The 14,042-nt window shown below is 41.0% G+C and overlaps 1 protein-coding gene across 21 annotated transcripts in view; it reads left to right on the top strand.

Moving 5' to 3' along the window:
• Positions 1–14,042, top strand: part of PBRM1 (polybromo 1) — a 70,760-nt gene that overhangs the window by 19,349 nt on the left and 37,369 nt on the right. For 20 of the 21 annotated variants that reach the window (XM_087744537.1, XM_087744541.1, XM_087744551.1 and 17 more), the window contains one exon: positions 4,766–4,982. The exons of the other annotated variant lie outside the window; for it this stretch is intronic. In XM_087744537.1, coding sequence (XP_087600663.1) covers positions 4,766–4,982 — 217 coding nt within the window. The remainder of the gene's footprint in view (positions 1–4,765; positions 4,983–14,042) is intronic. 21 annotated transcript variants of the gene reach the window in all.

Genomic DNA, 14,042 nt, shown 5'->3' with positions numbered 1-14,042 from the left:
TTTTGGAGACTTACTTTACCTAATAGCATTCTCTTAGCTGTTGCCATTTACGTCCATGTTCAGGTTGATATGCTAGGTACAGGAAAACATAGTGCTACCTCCAGTCTTTTGTTTCTACCTGAGTTATTCTGTCCAGCTCCTGCTTTGAAGGCTACTGTGTAGTGGATGCTAGGCCATTAAGTGATGCTGACTGGCATACAGACATGTAATTAGGATAATTTTAAGTGTCTTCCCTGAATCCGTAATGAATGTCTTCATAATGTGTTTGCACATCTGCTGAGGTCTGCTTGTGTTTTAGCTTGCATCTGACTTGTCTGGCAGATCTCATACATCATACACTCACGTAGATCTGCAATGTCAGACTGCAGAGGAAAAATGATAGTAACTATGTTGTTATGCAGTCAGAGTGTCCCCTGGCTTTGTCATCGTTTCAATGTGTCTTTACTGAACTTGGGTAGAAAGCTTGAAACATTGCCAGCCTCCACTGAGCAGTAATGAAAATGCCAGCTGGAAACTTGGTGTGAGTGTTAGAGAGCTGTCTTTTGTGTAACTGAATTACCCAGTATGTCATCTGCCAAACTTTCCTTCAAACTGTAACTCATAAGAGGGGGAAAAGGGGTAAATAATTTAACTCCAGTATGTGCAAAACCACATAGATTATGTTATGCCTGTCTGCAAGGTACAGATTACACCGTTTGTGTTACTGAGAAATGTGGAAGGGTTGGCCATTTATTTGCTTCCCATCCTATATTTCCACTACCAGTGTTTTTTCATTATAGAATCATAGAATTGTTAAGGTTGGAAAAGACCCTTAAGATCATTGAGTCCAACCATTAACCTAGCACTGCCAAGTCCACCGCTAAACCATGTCTTCAAGCACCACGTCTACCTTTCTTTTAAATACCTCCAGGGATGGGGACTCAACCACTTCCCAGGGCAGCCTGTTCAAGTGCCTGACAACCCTTTCAGTGAGGAAGTTTTTCCCAATATCCAACCTAAACTTCCCCTGGCACAGCTTGTGGCCATTTCCTCTTGTCCTGTCGCTTGTTACTTGGGAGAAGAGACCGACCTCCACCTCGCTACAACCTCCTTTCAAGTAGTTGTAAGGAGCAATAAGGTCTCCCCTCAGCCTCCTCTTCTCCAAACTAAACAACCCCAGCTCCCTCAGATGCTCCTCATAGACTTGTGCTCTAGACGCTTCACCAACTTCATTGCCCTTCTTTGGACACGCTCCAGCACCTCAATGTCCTTCTTGTAGTGAGGGGCCCAAAACTGAACACAGTACTCGAGGTGCAGCCTCACCAGTGCTGAGTACAGGGGCACTATCACCTCCCTGGTCCTGCTGGCCACACTATTTCTGATGCAAGCCAGGATGCCATTGGCCTTCTTGGCCACCTGAGCACACTGCTGGCTCATGTTCAGGCGGCTGTCAACCAACACCCCCAGGTCCTTTTCTGCCAGGCAGCTCTCCAGCCACTCCTCCCCAAGCCTGTAGCGTTGCATGGGGTTGTTGTGACCCAAGTGCAGGACCCAGCACTGAGCCTTGTTGAACCTCATACAGTTGGCCTCGGCCCATTGATCCAGCCTGTCCAGGTCCCTCTGGAGGCCCTTCCTACCCTCCAGGAGATCGACACTTCCATCCCACTTGGTGTCATCTGCAAACTTACTGAGGGTGCACTCAATCCCCTCATCCAGATCATCAGTGCAGATATTGAACGGGACCAGCCCCAATACTGAGCCCTGGGGAACAGCACTTGTGACCAGCTGCCAACTGGATTTGACTCCATTTACCACCACTCTCTGGGCTTGGCTGTCCAGCCAGTTTTTAAGCCAGCGCAGAGTGTACTTATCCAAGCCGTGAGCAGCCAGCTTCTCCAGGAGAATGCTGTGGGAGACAGTGTTGAAAGCCTTACTAAAGCCCAAGTAGACAACATCCACAGCCTTCCTCTTGTCCACTAAGTGGGTCACCTTGGCATAGAAGGAGACCAGTTAGTGAAGCAGGACCCTCCCTTTCATAAACCCATGCTGGCTGAGCATGATCCTCCAGTTGTCCCGCACGTGCCGTGTAATGGCACTCAAGATGATCTGCTCCATGACCTTTCCCGGCACCGAGGTCAGGCTGACAGGCCTGTAGTTCCCCGGATCTTCCTTCCGGCCCTTCTTGTAGATGGGTGTCACATTTGCTAACTTCCAGTCATCTGGGACCTCCCCAGTTGACCAGGACTGCTGGTAGATGATGGAGAGTGGCTTGGCAAGCTCCTCTGCCAGCTCCCTCAGTATCCTCAGGTGGATCCCATCTGGCCCCATAGACTTGTGGGCATTCAAGTGGAGGAGCAGGTTGGTGACTGCCACCACTTCGACAACTGGGGCTTCATTCTGCATCCTATCTCCATCTCCCAGCTCAGGGGCCTGAAAACCCTGAGGATGACCAGTCTGACTGAGGCAAAGAAGGCATTAAGTACCTCAGCCTTCTCCTCATCCTTCGTGGCAATGTTTCCCTCTGCATCCAACAAAGGATGGAGATTCTCCTTGGCCCTCCTTTTGTTGCCGATATATTTGTAAAAACATTTTGTGTTATCTTTAGCTGCAGTGGCCAGTTTAAGTTCTAGCTGGGCCTTCGCCTTTCTAATCTTCTCCCTGCATAACCTCACAACACCCTTGTAGTCCTCCTGAGTTGCCTCCCCTTCTTCCAAAGGTGGTAGGCTCTCCTTTTTTTCCTGAGTTCCAGCCAAAGCTCTCTGTTCAGCCAGGCCAGTCTTCTCTCCTGCCTGCTCGACTTATGGCACATGGGGACGGCCTGCTCCTGTGCCTTTGAGCCTTCCTTCTTGAATAACATCCAGCCTTCCTGGACTCCTTTGCCCTTCAGGACTGCCTCCCAAGGGACTCTGTTAACCAGACTCCTAAACAGACCAAAGTCTGCCCTTCTAAAGTTCAGGGTAGTGGTTTTGCTGACCCCCTTCCTTACTTCTCCAAGAATTGAAAACTATTGTTTCATGGTTGCTGAGCCCAAGACGGCCTCCAACCACCACATCGCCCACCAGTCCTTCTCTGTTCGTAAGCAGCAGGTCCAGTGGGGCACCTCCCCTGGTTGGCTCGCTTACCAGCTGCGTCAGGAGGTTGTCTTGCACACACTCCGGGAACCTCCAAGACTGCTTTCTCTCTGCTGTGTTGTATTTCCAGCAGAGATCTGGTAAGTTGAAGTCTCCCACAAGAACAAGGGCTAGAGATTGTGAGACTTCAGCCAGTTGCTTGTAGAATGCTTCATCTGTTTCCTCATCTTGGTTGGGTGCTCTATAACAGACTCCCACCAGGGTATCTGCCTTATCAGCTTTCCCTCTGATCTTTACCCGTAAGCACTCAACCTTATCATTACCTTCATTGAGCTCTAGACAATCAAAACCCTCTCTAACGTACAAGGCTACCCCACCACCTCTCCTTCCTTGCCTGTCCCTTCTAAAGAGCTTGTAGCCATCCATTGCAGCAGTCCAGTTGTGCGAGTCATCCCACCATGTTTCCGTGATGGTGACCACATCATAGTTTTCCTGCCGCGCAATGGCTTCCAGCTCCTCCTGTTTATTGCCCGTGTTGCGTGCATTGGTGTAAATGCACTTCAGTTGGGCTGTTGATCTCTTCTCCAACACAGGCATGCCACCCCTAGGCTCATCCCTAGGAAGCTTGGTTTTATCCCCTTCCCCCTTCGCATCTAGTTTAAAGCGCTCTCAACGAGGCCTGCTAAGTCCTGAGCCAGAATCCTTTTCCCCCCTTTGTGACAGATGAACCCCATCTGTCTCCAGCAGGCCTGGTGCCATGTAAACATTCCTTTTGTGTTTTTGTTGCTCATGTAATGTTTCTCCTGATTTTATCTGCAATAAATGTTAGTTCTTCATAGCATTTCTTTCATTCATCCTAATCCTGAAGCACAATATATGTTTCATATAGATAACTAGGAAGGTTTGCTATAAAATTTGTAAATACTTTATTATGAAATGTTTATGCTAATTGTATAATAATTCTGAAATATTTATGCTTCCTTCATTTTGCTGCATATATGAGAGGTGCACCTTCAGGCTGTAGTGTCAGTTTTTTCTGCTAAACTTAATGATTTTTTTAATTGAGCTGTCATTAATATGGTCTAAAGGACTGTAGAAGTTTTGAAGTCACTTTTTTGATATATATGCAAAAATTAAAAATTAATTTGGCCATTTTGCTTAACTGGCTAGGCACCTTTGAAAATTCCAGACATGGTTTGTCAATTTTTATTCTTGTAGTGAGAATTCTTGAGTATTCTTGAGTATTCTTCTTGAGTATTCTTGTCAGATAGCAGAATGGCAGTAGTTCAATATACAAATGTATTTGGCACACATACTAGTATTAATAGTTTGATGGGTAAATAAGGATGTAGCTGTTTTATAGGTAGTGTGTGGTTGAATAGTCCTGTTATGTAGTCTCATATGTGAACACTTCTCAGCACTTGTAGGTGGCAAGGGTGTATTACTAGTGACAGAACTGAAGTCTCATCTGATAAGAGAGATTTCCATACCCAGATACTTTTTTTTTTTTTTTTTGTCAGCTTGAGGCTCATAAGATATATTTGTGATGTCCTTTTCTGAGGTATGAATCTGACTGCCAGAGAGTGGCTGAACACCCTCGATTGAGGGACTGGTTTTTGTTCTGGTTTAGATCTTTATCCATTTGAAAAGTCAACCAGAAAACCCGCTCGGAGTTGTTGTGCTGAGTTTCCCTTTTTTCCTTTTTCTCTGTGCAGCTGCGGCTCGTTATGAAGAAGGAGAATCCGAAGCAGAGAGCATTACTTCCTTCATGGACACTTCTAATCCTCTTTATCAGCTTTATGACACAGTTAGAAGTTGCCGAAATAATCAGGGCCAGCTCATATCTGAACCCTTTTTCCACTTGCCCTCCAAGAAAAAATATCCTGATTATTATCAGCAAATTAAAGCACCTATTTCATTGCAGCAGATCAGGTAAGAAAACAGAATGCAAACTACATCTGGTGGGAAACTATTGAAGGGTTTCTTTTATTTCGAGAATCCTACCTTGTGGTCAAGTTGTTGATACCTAGTGCGGTGTATACCATCGTTCCTCTATATTTGGTTGCTGCTTGTTTCAAGTCAGTTTGCCTCAGTCTTTTCATCATCTTTTATAGATGGCTGCTGCTGGGTTTATTTTCCATGGAGTTTCATTTGTGATATGCCTGAAAGGTTGCCATATCAATAATTCTGAATGCTAGGTGGGCAGCAGAGATGAAAGCTTTTGCAGAACCCCCCATTATTCTCTTTCTTTGACCCTGATGGCTTGGTTACCTCTTCCTGCCATGTTTTTTAAATTAATAGTCTTCAGCAATGTGAGTTGTAGGAAGATAGTTGCAATTACATTCCTTTTGTCTAGGTCACAGTATAACTGTGGAGAATAATTATTTTCATTCATGATGTAGCTAGCCTGGACTGAAGTACCAAAGCAGTGCACAATTTATAAATCTGTGAGCCATGAAAGGTTCATCAACTGCCAGAGTGCAGTTCTTGGATTAAAAACCTGAGTAAAAAGAAGTGAGCAATATCTTTCTTCAGCGTTGCAAGATAAGTTCATATGATGGATGTATGTCAGAGTCCTGAGTACATTAATAGACCTTAATGGTACTGACCAGCCTCAGGTGGCCCTGGTCTCCTGCCCAGTGGCTCCTGGGGCTCCAGTCCCTGCTTGAGCTACACTGCAGGAGTGCTGGTCCTACAGCTTCAGTGAGTGAGGACTGGACCCTAACACTGTTCATGTGTTTGTAATCCACTCTAATACATAGGTCTGTAAATTTTAGTTATACAATAATGTGATCTTCTAGACTTGGTATAATTGTTGGGTAAGCAGTGTCTTTGTTAAATCAGAAAGTAACAAAGCTTCTTTTTTTTTTTTACCTGTCAGAGGGTGTTTTTCATGTCCTGGGGACCAAGTATGGAGCTGCCATACTGGTTATCTACCCATCAGTGGCTTTAAAACATTTTTTTCTTATGTCTTAGTACAGCTGTTGGCTTGGCAAAGAAAGTGTCTTGTCTTGAACAAAGCACAAAATGTACTCGATGGGGGAAAAAAAAAAGGTGAAATTGAGAAAAATCATTGACAGTTGTCAGGGAGCTTTTTGTCTGAATGTACCAAAGAGTATCGGCTCAAATTATGTATAAACAGATTTAACTGGGAGAGACTTTCCATTGGAAATATACTTGATATCAGTTATAGGACAAATAATTTGCCGTAGGGAGGCAGCTGTGTTTCTGCTTTCCTTACAGCATAGGCAGGTTGCATCTGGCTATGTGAGCAGTACAGAAATGGCGCACAAATGTATGAAGAGCTGTAGAAAAAAATGACTTATCTTATTGCCTGGGAGCTTAGAAAATAAAAAGGGACAGAGAGTCTTTTTAGAAATAGTATTTGTAGCTCACAAGTTAAAGTACAGTATTTATAATAGTCCAACTTCTTTTAGCAAATTCTGAAATTAAACTAGTCTTTAAATTACCACATAATCTTTGCTTCTTACTATACCTAAAAAGCCTTGAAGTCATGCATATGTGCACTTAATTGATGTGCTTTAGGGAAGACTGAAGCTAGTATGGTTTTACTGATATTGCAAGTATGTCTTTAGGTATTCAAAACTGCCACTCATTAGAGGTGGAGTTTTTTTGTGGTTTTTGGGTTTGTTTGGGTTTTTTTGATGGTGGTGGGGTTTTTTGGTTTTGGGTTTTTTTTTGAGATGTACCTACAAAGAGGATATCTTCTGTTCACAGATGGCGACAGAAAAGTTAATTGTCCTAGTGAAAAGTTGGAAGGTGTTGGAGTAAAGCCTGGCATTCCTGTCTCATCTTTTTTGCTTTGGCATCTGGCTACCTGGGCTATCCTGCCAGAGTGAACTGTGAAATGTGTGGACATTGCAAATTTTACAGCTAGTCATATATTTCAAGAGTCTGTGCGTATTAAATGCAGGAAAATCCTTACAAAATAATATATGATGTCTAGAGGGAGAGTATGGATCTGTTTTGTTTTAATGAGAAGTATATTACACCTATCTCAGCCTCTCAGTCATTTTGTGAGCATTATGAACCTCAGTCATTTGAGCTGAGTGCTGATCCCGAGCTGTTCCTGGATGTGGGAGGTAGTCCTGCTGATGGCTTTAGTTTTCTGCTAGTTTCCTCCTGACTTGCTCTTTACAGAATCATGGAATAGCTGAGGTTGGAAGGGAGACCATCCAGTTGAACCCCTGGCTCAAGCAGGGTCACCCAGAGCCAGTTGCCCAGGACTATATCCAGTCAGGTTTTGAATATCTCCACAGATGGAGAGTCCACAACTTCCCTGGGCAACCAGTGCCAGTGTTTGACCACCCTCACAGTAGGAATTAAAAAAAAAGGTTTTTTTCTGTTTTCTTTTTCTTGTGTTCAGACGAAGTTCCATGTGTTTCAATTTGGTGCCATTGCCTCTTGCTCTGTCAGTAGGCACAGCTGAGATGAGTCTGGCTCCTTCATTCCCTCCCACCAGGTGTTCATATACACACTGATAAGACCCCCCCCACGCCTCAAACAGGACAAAACTCAGAGCTGTAGAACAAGAATATCCTATTTAAAAAGAAAGACATGACACTGAAGGCTGTGACTTTCAGGTGTGGTAAAAGTGCATGGTGTGGAGGTTATTTTGCAAACTTAACATTGCTGGTGAAAAGTCATTCTGTAATTATAACTGACTGGAGGAACAGTTGGGCAATAATGCAGCAGAACGTGTTCAGTTACCTGGTACATAAGTGCTAGATGCTGGCATGCTTACAAGAACTGTGTTCCTTATTAATTTTACAGCATTAGTAAGTGTGATCCCTAAGGCAAGTGGGTCAGGCTTCTCTACACCAGAGGAGGGAAGGGCTCCAGGGAATTCCCTGGCAGCAGTTCTCTCGTAATACACACGTGAGGCTGATGTGGGTGCACAGGCACTGAAATCGGTATCTTCATTGGCACACCCCAGTGCCTTGCGCTCCAGGAAGCTGGGGCTGTAGTGGAGGTTTAAAAAAGTGCGTGGATCTAGCGTAAAACATGGTTGGTTTTGTGTGATGTCCACTATTTGGGGATTTGAAATGCACTTTTCTTACAAATGTACATCCTGTTGAAAAATTGTCTGCGACGCAGGAATCTAAATGTTACATTTCACTGCACTGGGATCTGTTGAGGTTCTCCTGAAACTGTGGAATTTGTGGTGGCTCTTGTTGCTTTTGGATTAATTATTAGAGTTGAACTTATAGTAAATATGATCTGGTCAAGCATATTTTGCCTTATAATTTAACCACTTCTAGTAGTAAGGCAAATAAAGGAGTGGAACTTATGTTGAAATAATGGAGCCTGCTGTCTGGGTTAAAGCCTGAACAGTTTATAGAGAACTTTTTTTTTTTTTTTTTTTTAAATAACATCTTCAGCCCAATACAAATTAAGTTCTTAATTAAAAACAAATTTACATTAATATTCTATTATTACATTGACTTTGGAAAAATAGTATGTCACTGTGTTACAGTTTGCTTAATTTATGAATGAGCCAATTGGGAAAACATTCTTTGCAGAGAAAATTATGTCTCTGTAATATTTGGAATACCTTGTAAATTTTCACTTTATCTGAGATTTAGCAGTTCTTTCATTCCTTTTTTCACTTAATATAATTTAATACTTGTTGAATGTTGTACAGTTTTAAAATCTTCTGTAGGTATAACCAATTTTCCTAACTTAGCAAATACTTCCAGTGCATATCGTGTGTATGGCCTTTATAAAATCAGAGGTTCAAGTAAACAAGGTTCTGGATGTACTTTAGAAAAAAATTATTTCATTCCTCAGTAGGGTCTTTGTCAAATGCCTTTATTGCATGCGTGCTTTGTTACAGAGTTTTTCCCCCGAAGAGGCTGGACTAGCCTCTGGACTTCACAATTTCAGAACAAGAGAAAAGAAGTTAGATGATGACTGGTTTTAGCCATGTGTTTGAATATTTTTTTTCTTTGAATTTTTTAGGCATAGTGTGTGACTAATAAGGTAGATCTTTTGATTATATGGAGACAGTATCTCGCTGTTCTTCAGTTCTTTCAGATATTGCACCTGGAAGGGCTGATGAGTTTCCAGTAGACCTTTTAGGGAGTTGAGTGCCAGCTTACTGTATGGTTTTTTTTAATTCCTGCTCTGATTTTGACCAAATTAAATGTCATGCCAGTGTTGTTTTGGACTTAGCGGCCTTATGAAACAGTAACCTACCTTTTAAACTATTTTTTCCTCATTTTGCAAAGGTCATTATGTTTAAAAGGATATTCTTCCAAGTTTTACTCATGCTTTGAGGTACAATTATATCACCATCAGTCATTTCATAGAAATTTCTCTTGGTTTCTGGTGTATAAAGGTTAATTTGTAGTATGTCCACAGTGACTTGCTGTTGAATAGAGCCATGGATTTGGTTAGTTTTAGCCTTGCTTTGCCAAATACATTGATGTTTATAAAATTCTTTCCTTGCAAGATTGGTGAGATTTTTTTTTTTTTAATTTATTGTGAAACTGCAGTTCATACTGTAAATGCAGAAAAGGTACAATACTTGAGTTCTGCCGAGTTTGAGTATAATTAAATCTGTTCAAAGTACTTCTGTGAATAACCTTCTTAATTAATCATCCTGTTGTTTGCTGACAGCAAGTGCATTGAAGAGGTAGCAGGTTATTTGCAGACTAGACCAGGATTACTTTTATGCCTGTGCAATTTTCATTCTTCATATGTGTGGTTGGAAGTTGTCTCTCTTTCCAAACCATATGGTCTAAGTCTTGAGTTTTACTTTTGTTGTCAGGCCTTTCATGAGTTCAACTGTGAATGTAGGTGGTTTGCTTAAAATCAGATGGGCTGCATCTTGCTTATTTGGTTGTGGATAAACAAATGCTGATAGAAGCAAGATTTTATTTCCTGGTAAGATAGTTTGGATGATCGCTCATCCTTCCTTTTTAAGACAATCTTGTCTTCTGGCTCTAGGTTAAGATTTAAAGGAGTGAGATATAATTAAGCTGTTTTTCTTCACTTGTAAGCTACTGGAGTCCTTGCCTTCTCCATCAGCTTAAAGATGTTGTTTCTACAGGGTCACGAGAGAGCAGAGAATCAGTGCACGTAGAATGGTGTATTTGAGACTAATGGCAACTTCATATGTTTTTTCTGCTTTTTGGTGCTTCGTGGTTAGACTGCTGCATTGTAATGTGTGTAGGTCACTGCCTAAATACACACAGATGAAGCTAGTGTGGGATACCAAGGCTATGCGGAATAAGTGGTATATTTTTAGATGCCGCATGTGATAGTGGTGTTCTGGGGTCTGCATGAGCTGCCTCCCCGTCTCTGGGAGGAGAGGTAAAGCAAATCCCAGATTTGTTAGGGTCGAGTGGCTTGGGATCTGCTGATGTGAAGAGTCACCAGTTTCTTTTACCATATCATGCAATTGTACAGAACCAATTTAGAATTCTCTTTTTGTAAAAAGAGAATTGTTGCAGGCAGGATATATTCCGTAGGAAACACTATTGCCTTGCTTGTTCTGCCTGCAGCTTGCTTTGAATTTGTTCTGCTTCAGGGGATATGACAAATTCCCCCTTTTCACAGTTTGATAAAACTTGCACCTAAACATAAAGAATTTGATTGAGCAGGATCAAGATATGTTACTAATAAGTAAATTTGATTTATAGTATCATGCTGGCAGTGTTACTTCATAGATTCTGAACTTACATGTGATAAGGATATAGGGTTGCCTATTGGCTTTAATATCTCAGGAGGATGGTCGTTGATGTTGAGTTATTTAGTCAGTGTAATCCTAGACCGTCAGTGATTCTTTCAGGGCATTGCTTTTTCTGTCTCCCCCCCCGGTATGTTAACATTACTGGAGTGTTAAGCTGGCTACAGAACAACTCCAAATAAAGAGGAGTAGCACAAAGCGATAGTAGGGAGAAGCAATTTGAATTGAAGAAGTGGTACTTTAATTTAGATGTAGTCTTTTGGGTTACTCTTTCAGAAAGCTGAACCCAAACCTCATGCAGCAGTGATCAAAATGTGAACTTGCAATTCTGTAATTCTAACTTATTAAATTAATTGGAAGACTAGAAACTTTTACAGTTTTTCGTCTTCCTGCTGTCCAGTCTCTCAAAGCTTGTTTTAGTTCTCTGGAAGAAAGCAAACATGCCAGAGTTGCTCAAGAATGTTTATAAACTACATGCTACTAATATTTAAGCAAAATTGAAAGTTGAAAAGCAGGAATGTTGCATGCACGCTTGCTTACTTGCAAGAGGATGAACTGCAGAGTAGATCTTGAGAGGACTTTATCTCAGCTTGGTGGCTATGATTTCTGAAGCATGATTCCTTGTCCTCTAGCAGTTGTCTTTGTCGGTAAAAAGCATTGGGACGTTTTAATATTATTTAGTATTTAATTTAAGTATTTAATATTCAAATCTAAGGCAGTTGTGCCAGTCTTCACTTTATTAGATCCTTAGTTAGAGCCTAAATCTGCAAATTTCTCAGTATCAGTTGTCGCTTGGAAACAAATTATGCTGATGCTGTCTACATCCAAGGGGAGAAAAAAGTCTGTTGGTCAGCATTTCTCTCCAGTGCTGCTCCTTAATTGATTTCTACGTAGAACTTGCTTTTTGAATTTTTTTATGTTCTTAATCTCTAAAGTAGTTTAGCTGACTTGGGTACCTTTTTCTAAGATGCAGAATTGCCTTTAGACATTATTTTTGTTTTCCATTAATCCTTTTAAAGTTTGAATCTATTTTGTAAACATTTGTAATAACATCAGTAAACAAGGCAATTACTGCTTGTTTACACACTTAATTACCCTGTGTGCCTTGACAAATTAGAATGTTCTTAAATAATTCTGTTTTAAAAAAAATTAAAACTCACTTTTGATGTTTGTGATAAATATGAGCTTATTAGTTGGCTTTTTTGATGCAAGTTTTTTGAGCCTTTCTATTCTATGTTTTCTCGAGTATTCTATTAATGATGTGTTAGCTTTTGTAATGCCAACAAGTGTTTGTGTGCTGAAGTCCAGTAATTGCTTGTCAATATTTTTGTTGGACTACAAGAATTCATTACATACATTTTACTCTATAGATTTTGCTTTCTGTACCAGAGAGCGTTCAGATTAGCTGGAGAAGATGTAAGGTGACCTGTAGTGTTTGCTACCAGACAGTGGCAAAAGCATGAAGTAGACTCAGTGTTTACATCCTCAGTATTTATGAGCATATGCATCATATGCTAGTGGTTTAAGGGAAAGTAATCCTGAATCTAATGGGCTTTTTATTTTGTTTTTTACTTTTTTAATACCAGTTGCATATTCCTTAACATATGCTAATAACTGTTGCTGGAGTTTTACAAGGTAGAAATGGAGGCTGACTTTGTGTTCTCTTCATGGCAATTTAATTGGTACCCAAATTCTTTTGCTTTTGGGGGAGGGTGTGGGTGTGTGTGTTTGTATTATTATTATTTGTATTTTTTACTAATCTAATGAAAATTATATTGGTAACTCTCCTTTTTTTTGAATGGCAGAGTGAGTGAAGCTGGCAGGAAAACTTTTCGATTATCTGTTGCTTCAGTTGGAAATATTAAAAAGAATCTAAAAACAATGCATAAAGGTTTGCAAGATACTGATGTCTTAAAGTCTTAAAAAAGATACATGAGCCTAAAATGGTTCATTTTAAATGAGAATGGCAACAAGTAATTTTCCCCACATCTTACATTTAGGATATTTGTCCAAAATTATTTTTTGCTTTTCTCATAGTCATTCAGGACGTATTAGTTCCTCAGATCTGAAAGGAATGAAGAAGAGCTGTGCTACATTTTAGTAAGGTACATGCAGCTGCCATCCTGGCAACATGCAGTTAGTTGGATGCTTCCTGCAAAATGTATTTCCATCGTGACAGCTTCATAGACACATGTGCACTTCTCAGTAGTTTTTATAGCAGCTGCAGGTCCGTGCCACGTTTAATCCAACCATGACTTCCTCATCCTTGGCTGACTAGTGAAGAGTCCTATTTAACACAGGTTCAACGTTGTTACTCTTTGTTTGCTGGTTCAGCTGAAAGGTCACATCGGCGGGTAAGGCTTGGGACTAAAAGATATTATATTTGTTTTGTGGTAGTGCTTGTGCTCCATCAGGCAGGTTCACATTCAGCTAGGTGCTGTAGAAACCAGACGAGGTTTAAAGGTAGTGAGCGGGTTGAATGTGGGGTGTAACCAGTGGATGTGATGGGCAAGCGGGTCAGGAAGGAGGTGTGAAGGAGGATGACTGTGTTTTGCAGTTGTGATAGGGTTTGGGTTTTTTGTTGTTACAGATTACTATTTTCTGTTGTGTTTAATGAGGTGTTGGAAGCTTTAAAAAAGTTGGCTAAAACTTTCACCACCTGTGCAAGGAAATACGAGAAAACACGTTATTGGCAAACTAAGTGCACTGATTTTGCCTGTTTAGCGTATGAAAAATGACTTTTTTTTGTCGTTAGTCCAATTCTAGCTGTTTTCACATGAAGCACGTTTCTACGGGTAGCATCAGTCAACAACCAGGTGGTTTTAAGAGAAGGCAGGAATTGGAGGGGATTAGTTTGATAGGTGTTGGGCACTTTTGTTTCTCACTGAAGATGAGTGGAATTGATGTTGTGTAGGGAAGGCAGTGCTTGTGGCTGTGCGGAACTAATCTGTCGCATTGACATCATACCCAGGCCCTACAGGTCACAGCTGGGGTATATTGGCATAGTCTCAGCAGGTTGTGCTTCTGCCTCATCTGTGCCACATCTCATATGAGTATGAAAACAGGACCTCAGTCTGCACAGCTTTCAAGAGGGCAGATTTCAGAACTATTAAAATTATTCTTTAAGAGGAGATGTTTGTCTAATATAGTTACAATTGGAAGATGCTACTGCAGCATCAGAAAAAGAAAACATGTACCTGTAATTAGAGCTCTTTGGATATTGATTTATTGTGAAAATGAAGATGTTAAAGAACTGTTTTGCCATGTGTAACTTGAGA

This window comes from Nipponia nippon, unplaced genomic scaffold (assembly GCF_047370975.1).
Source record: "Nipponia nippon isolate SJK-2023a ecotype South Korea unplaced genomic scaffold, ASM4737097v1 scaffold_9, whole genome shotgun sequence".
In the NCBI taxonomy this organism is placed as follows: Eukaryota; Metazoa; Chordata; class Aves; order Pelecaniformes; family Threskiornithidae; genus Nipponia; species Nipponia nippon.
This window is presented reverse-complemented; position numbering and strand designations above follow the sequence as displayed.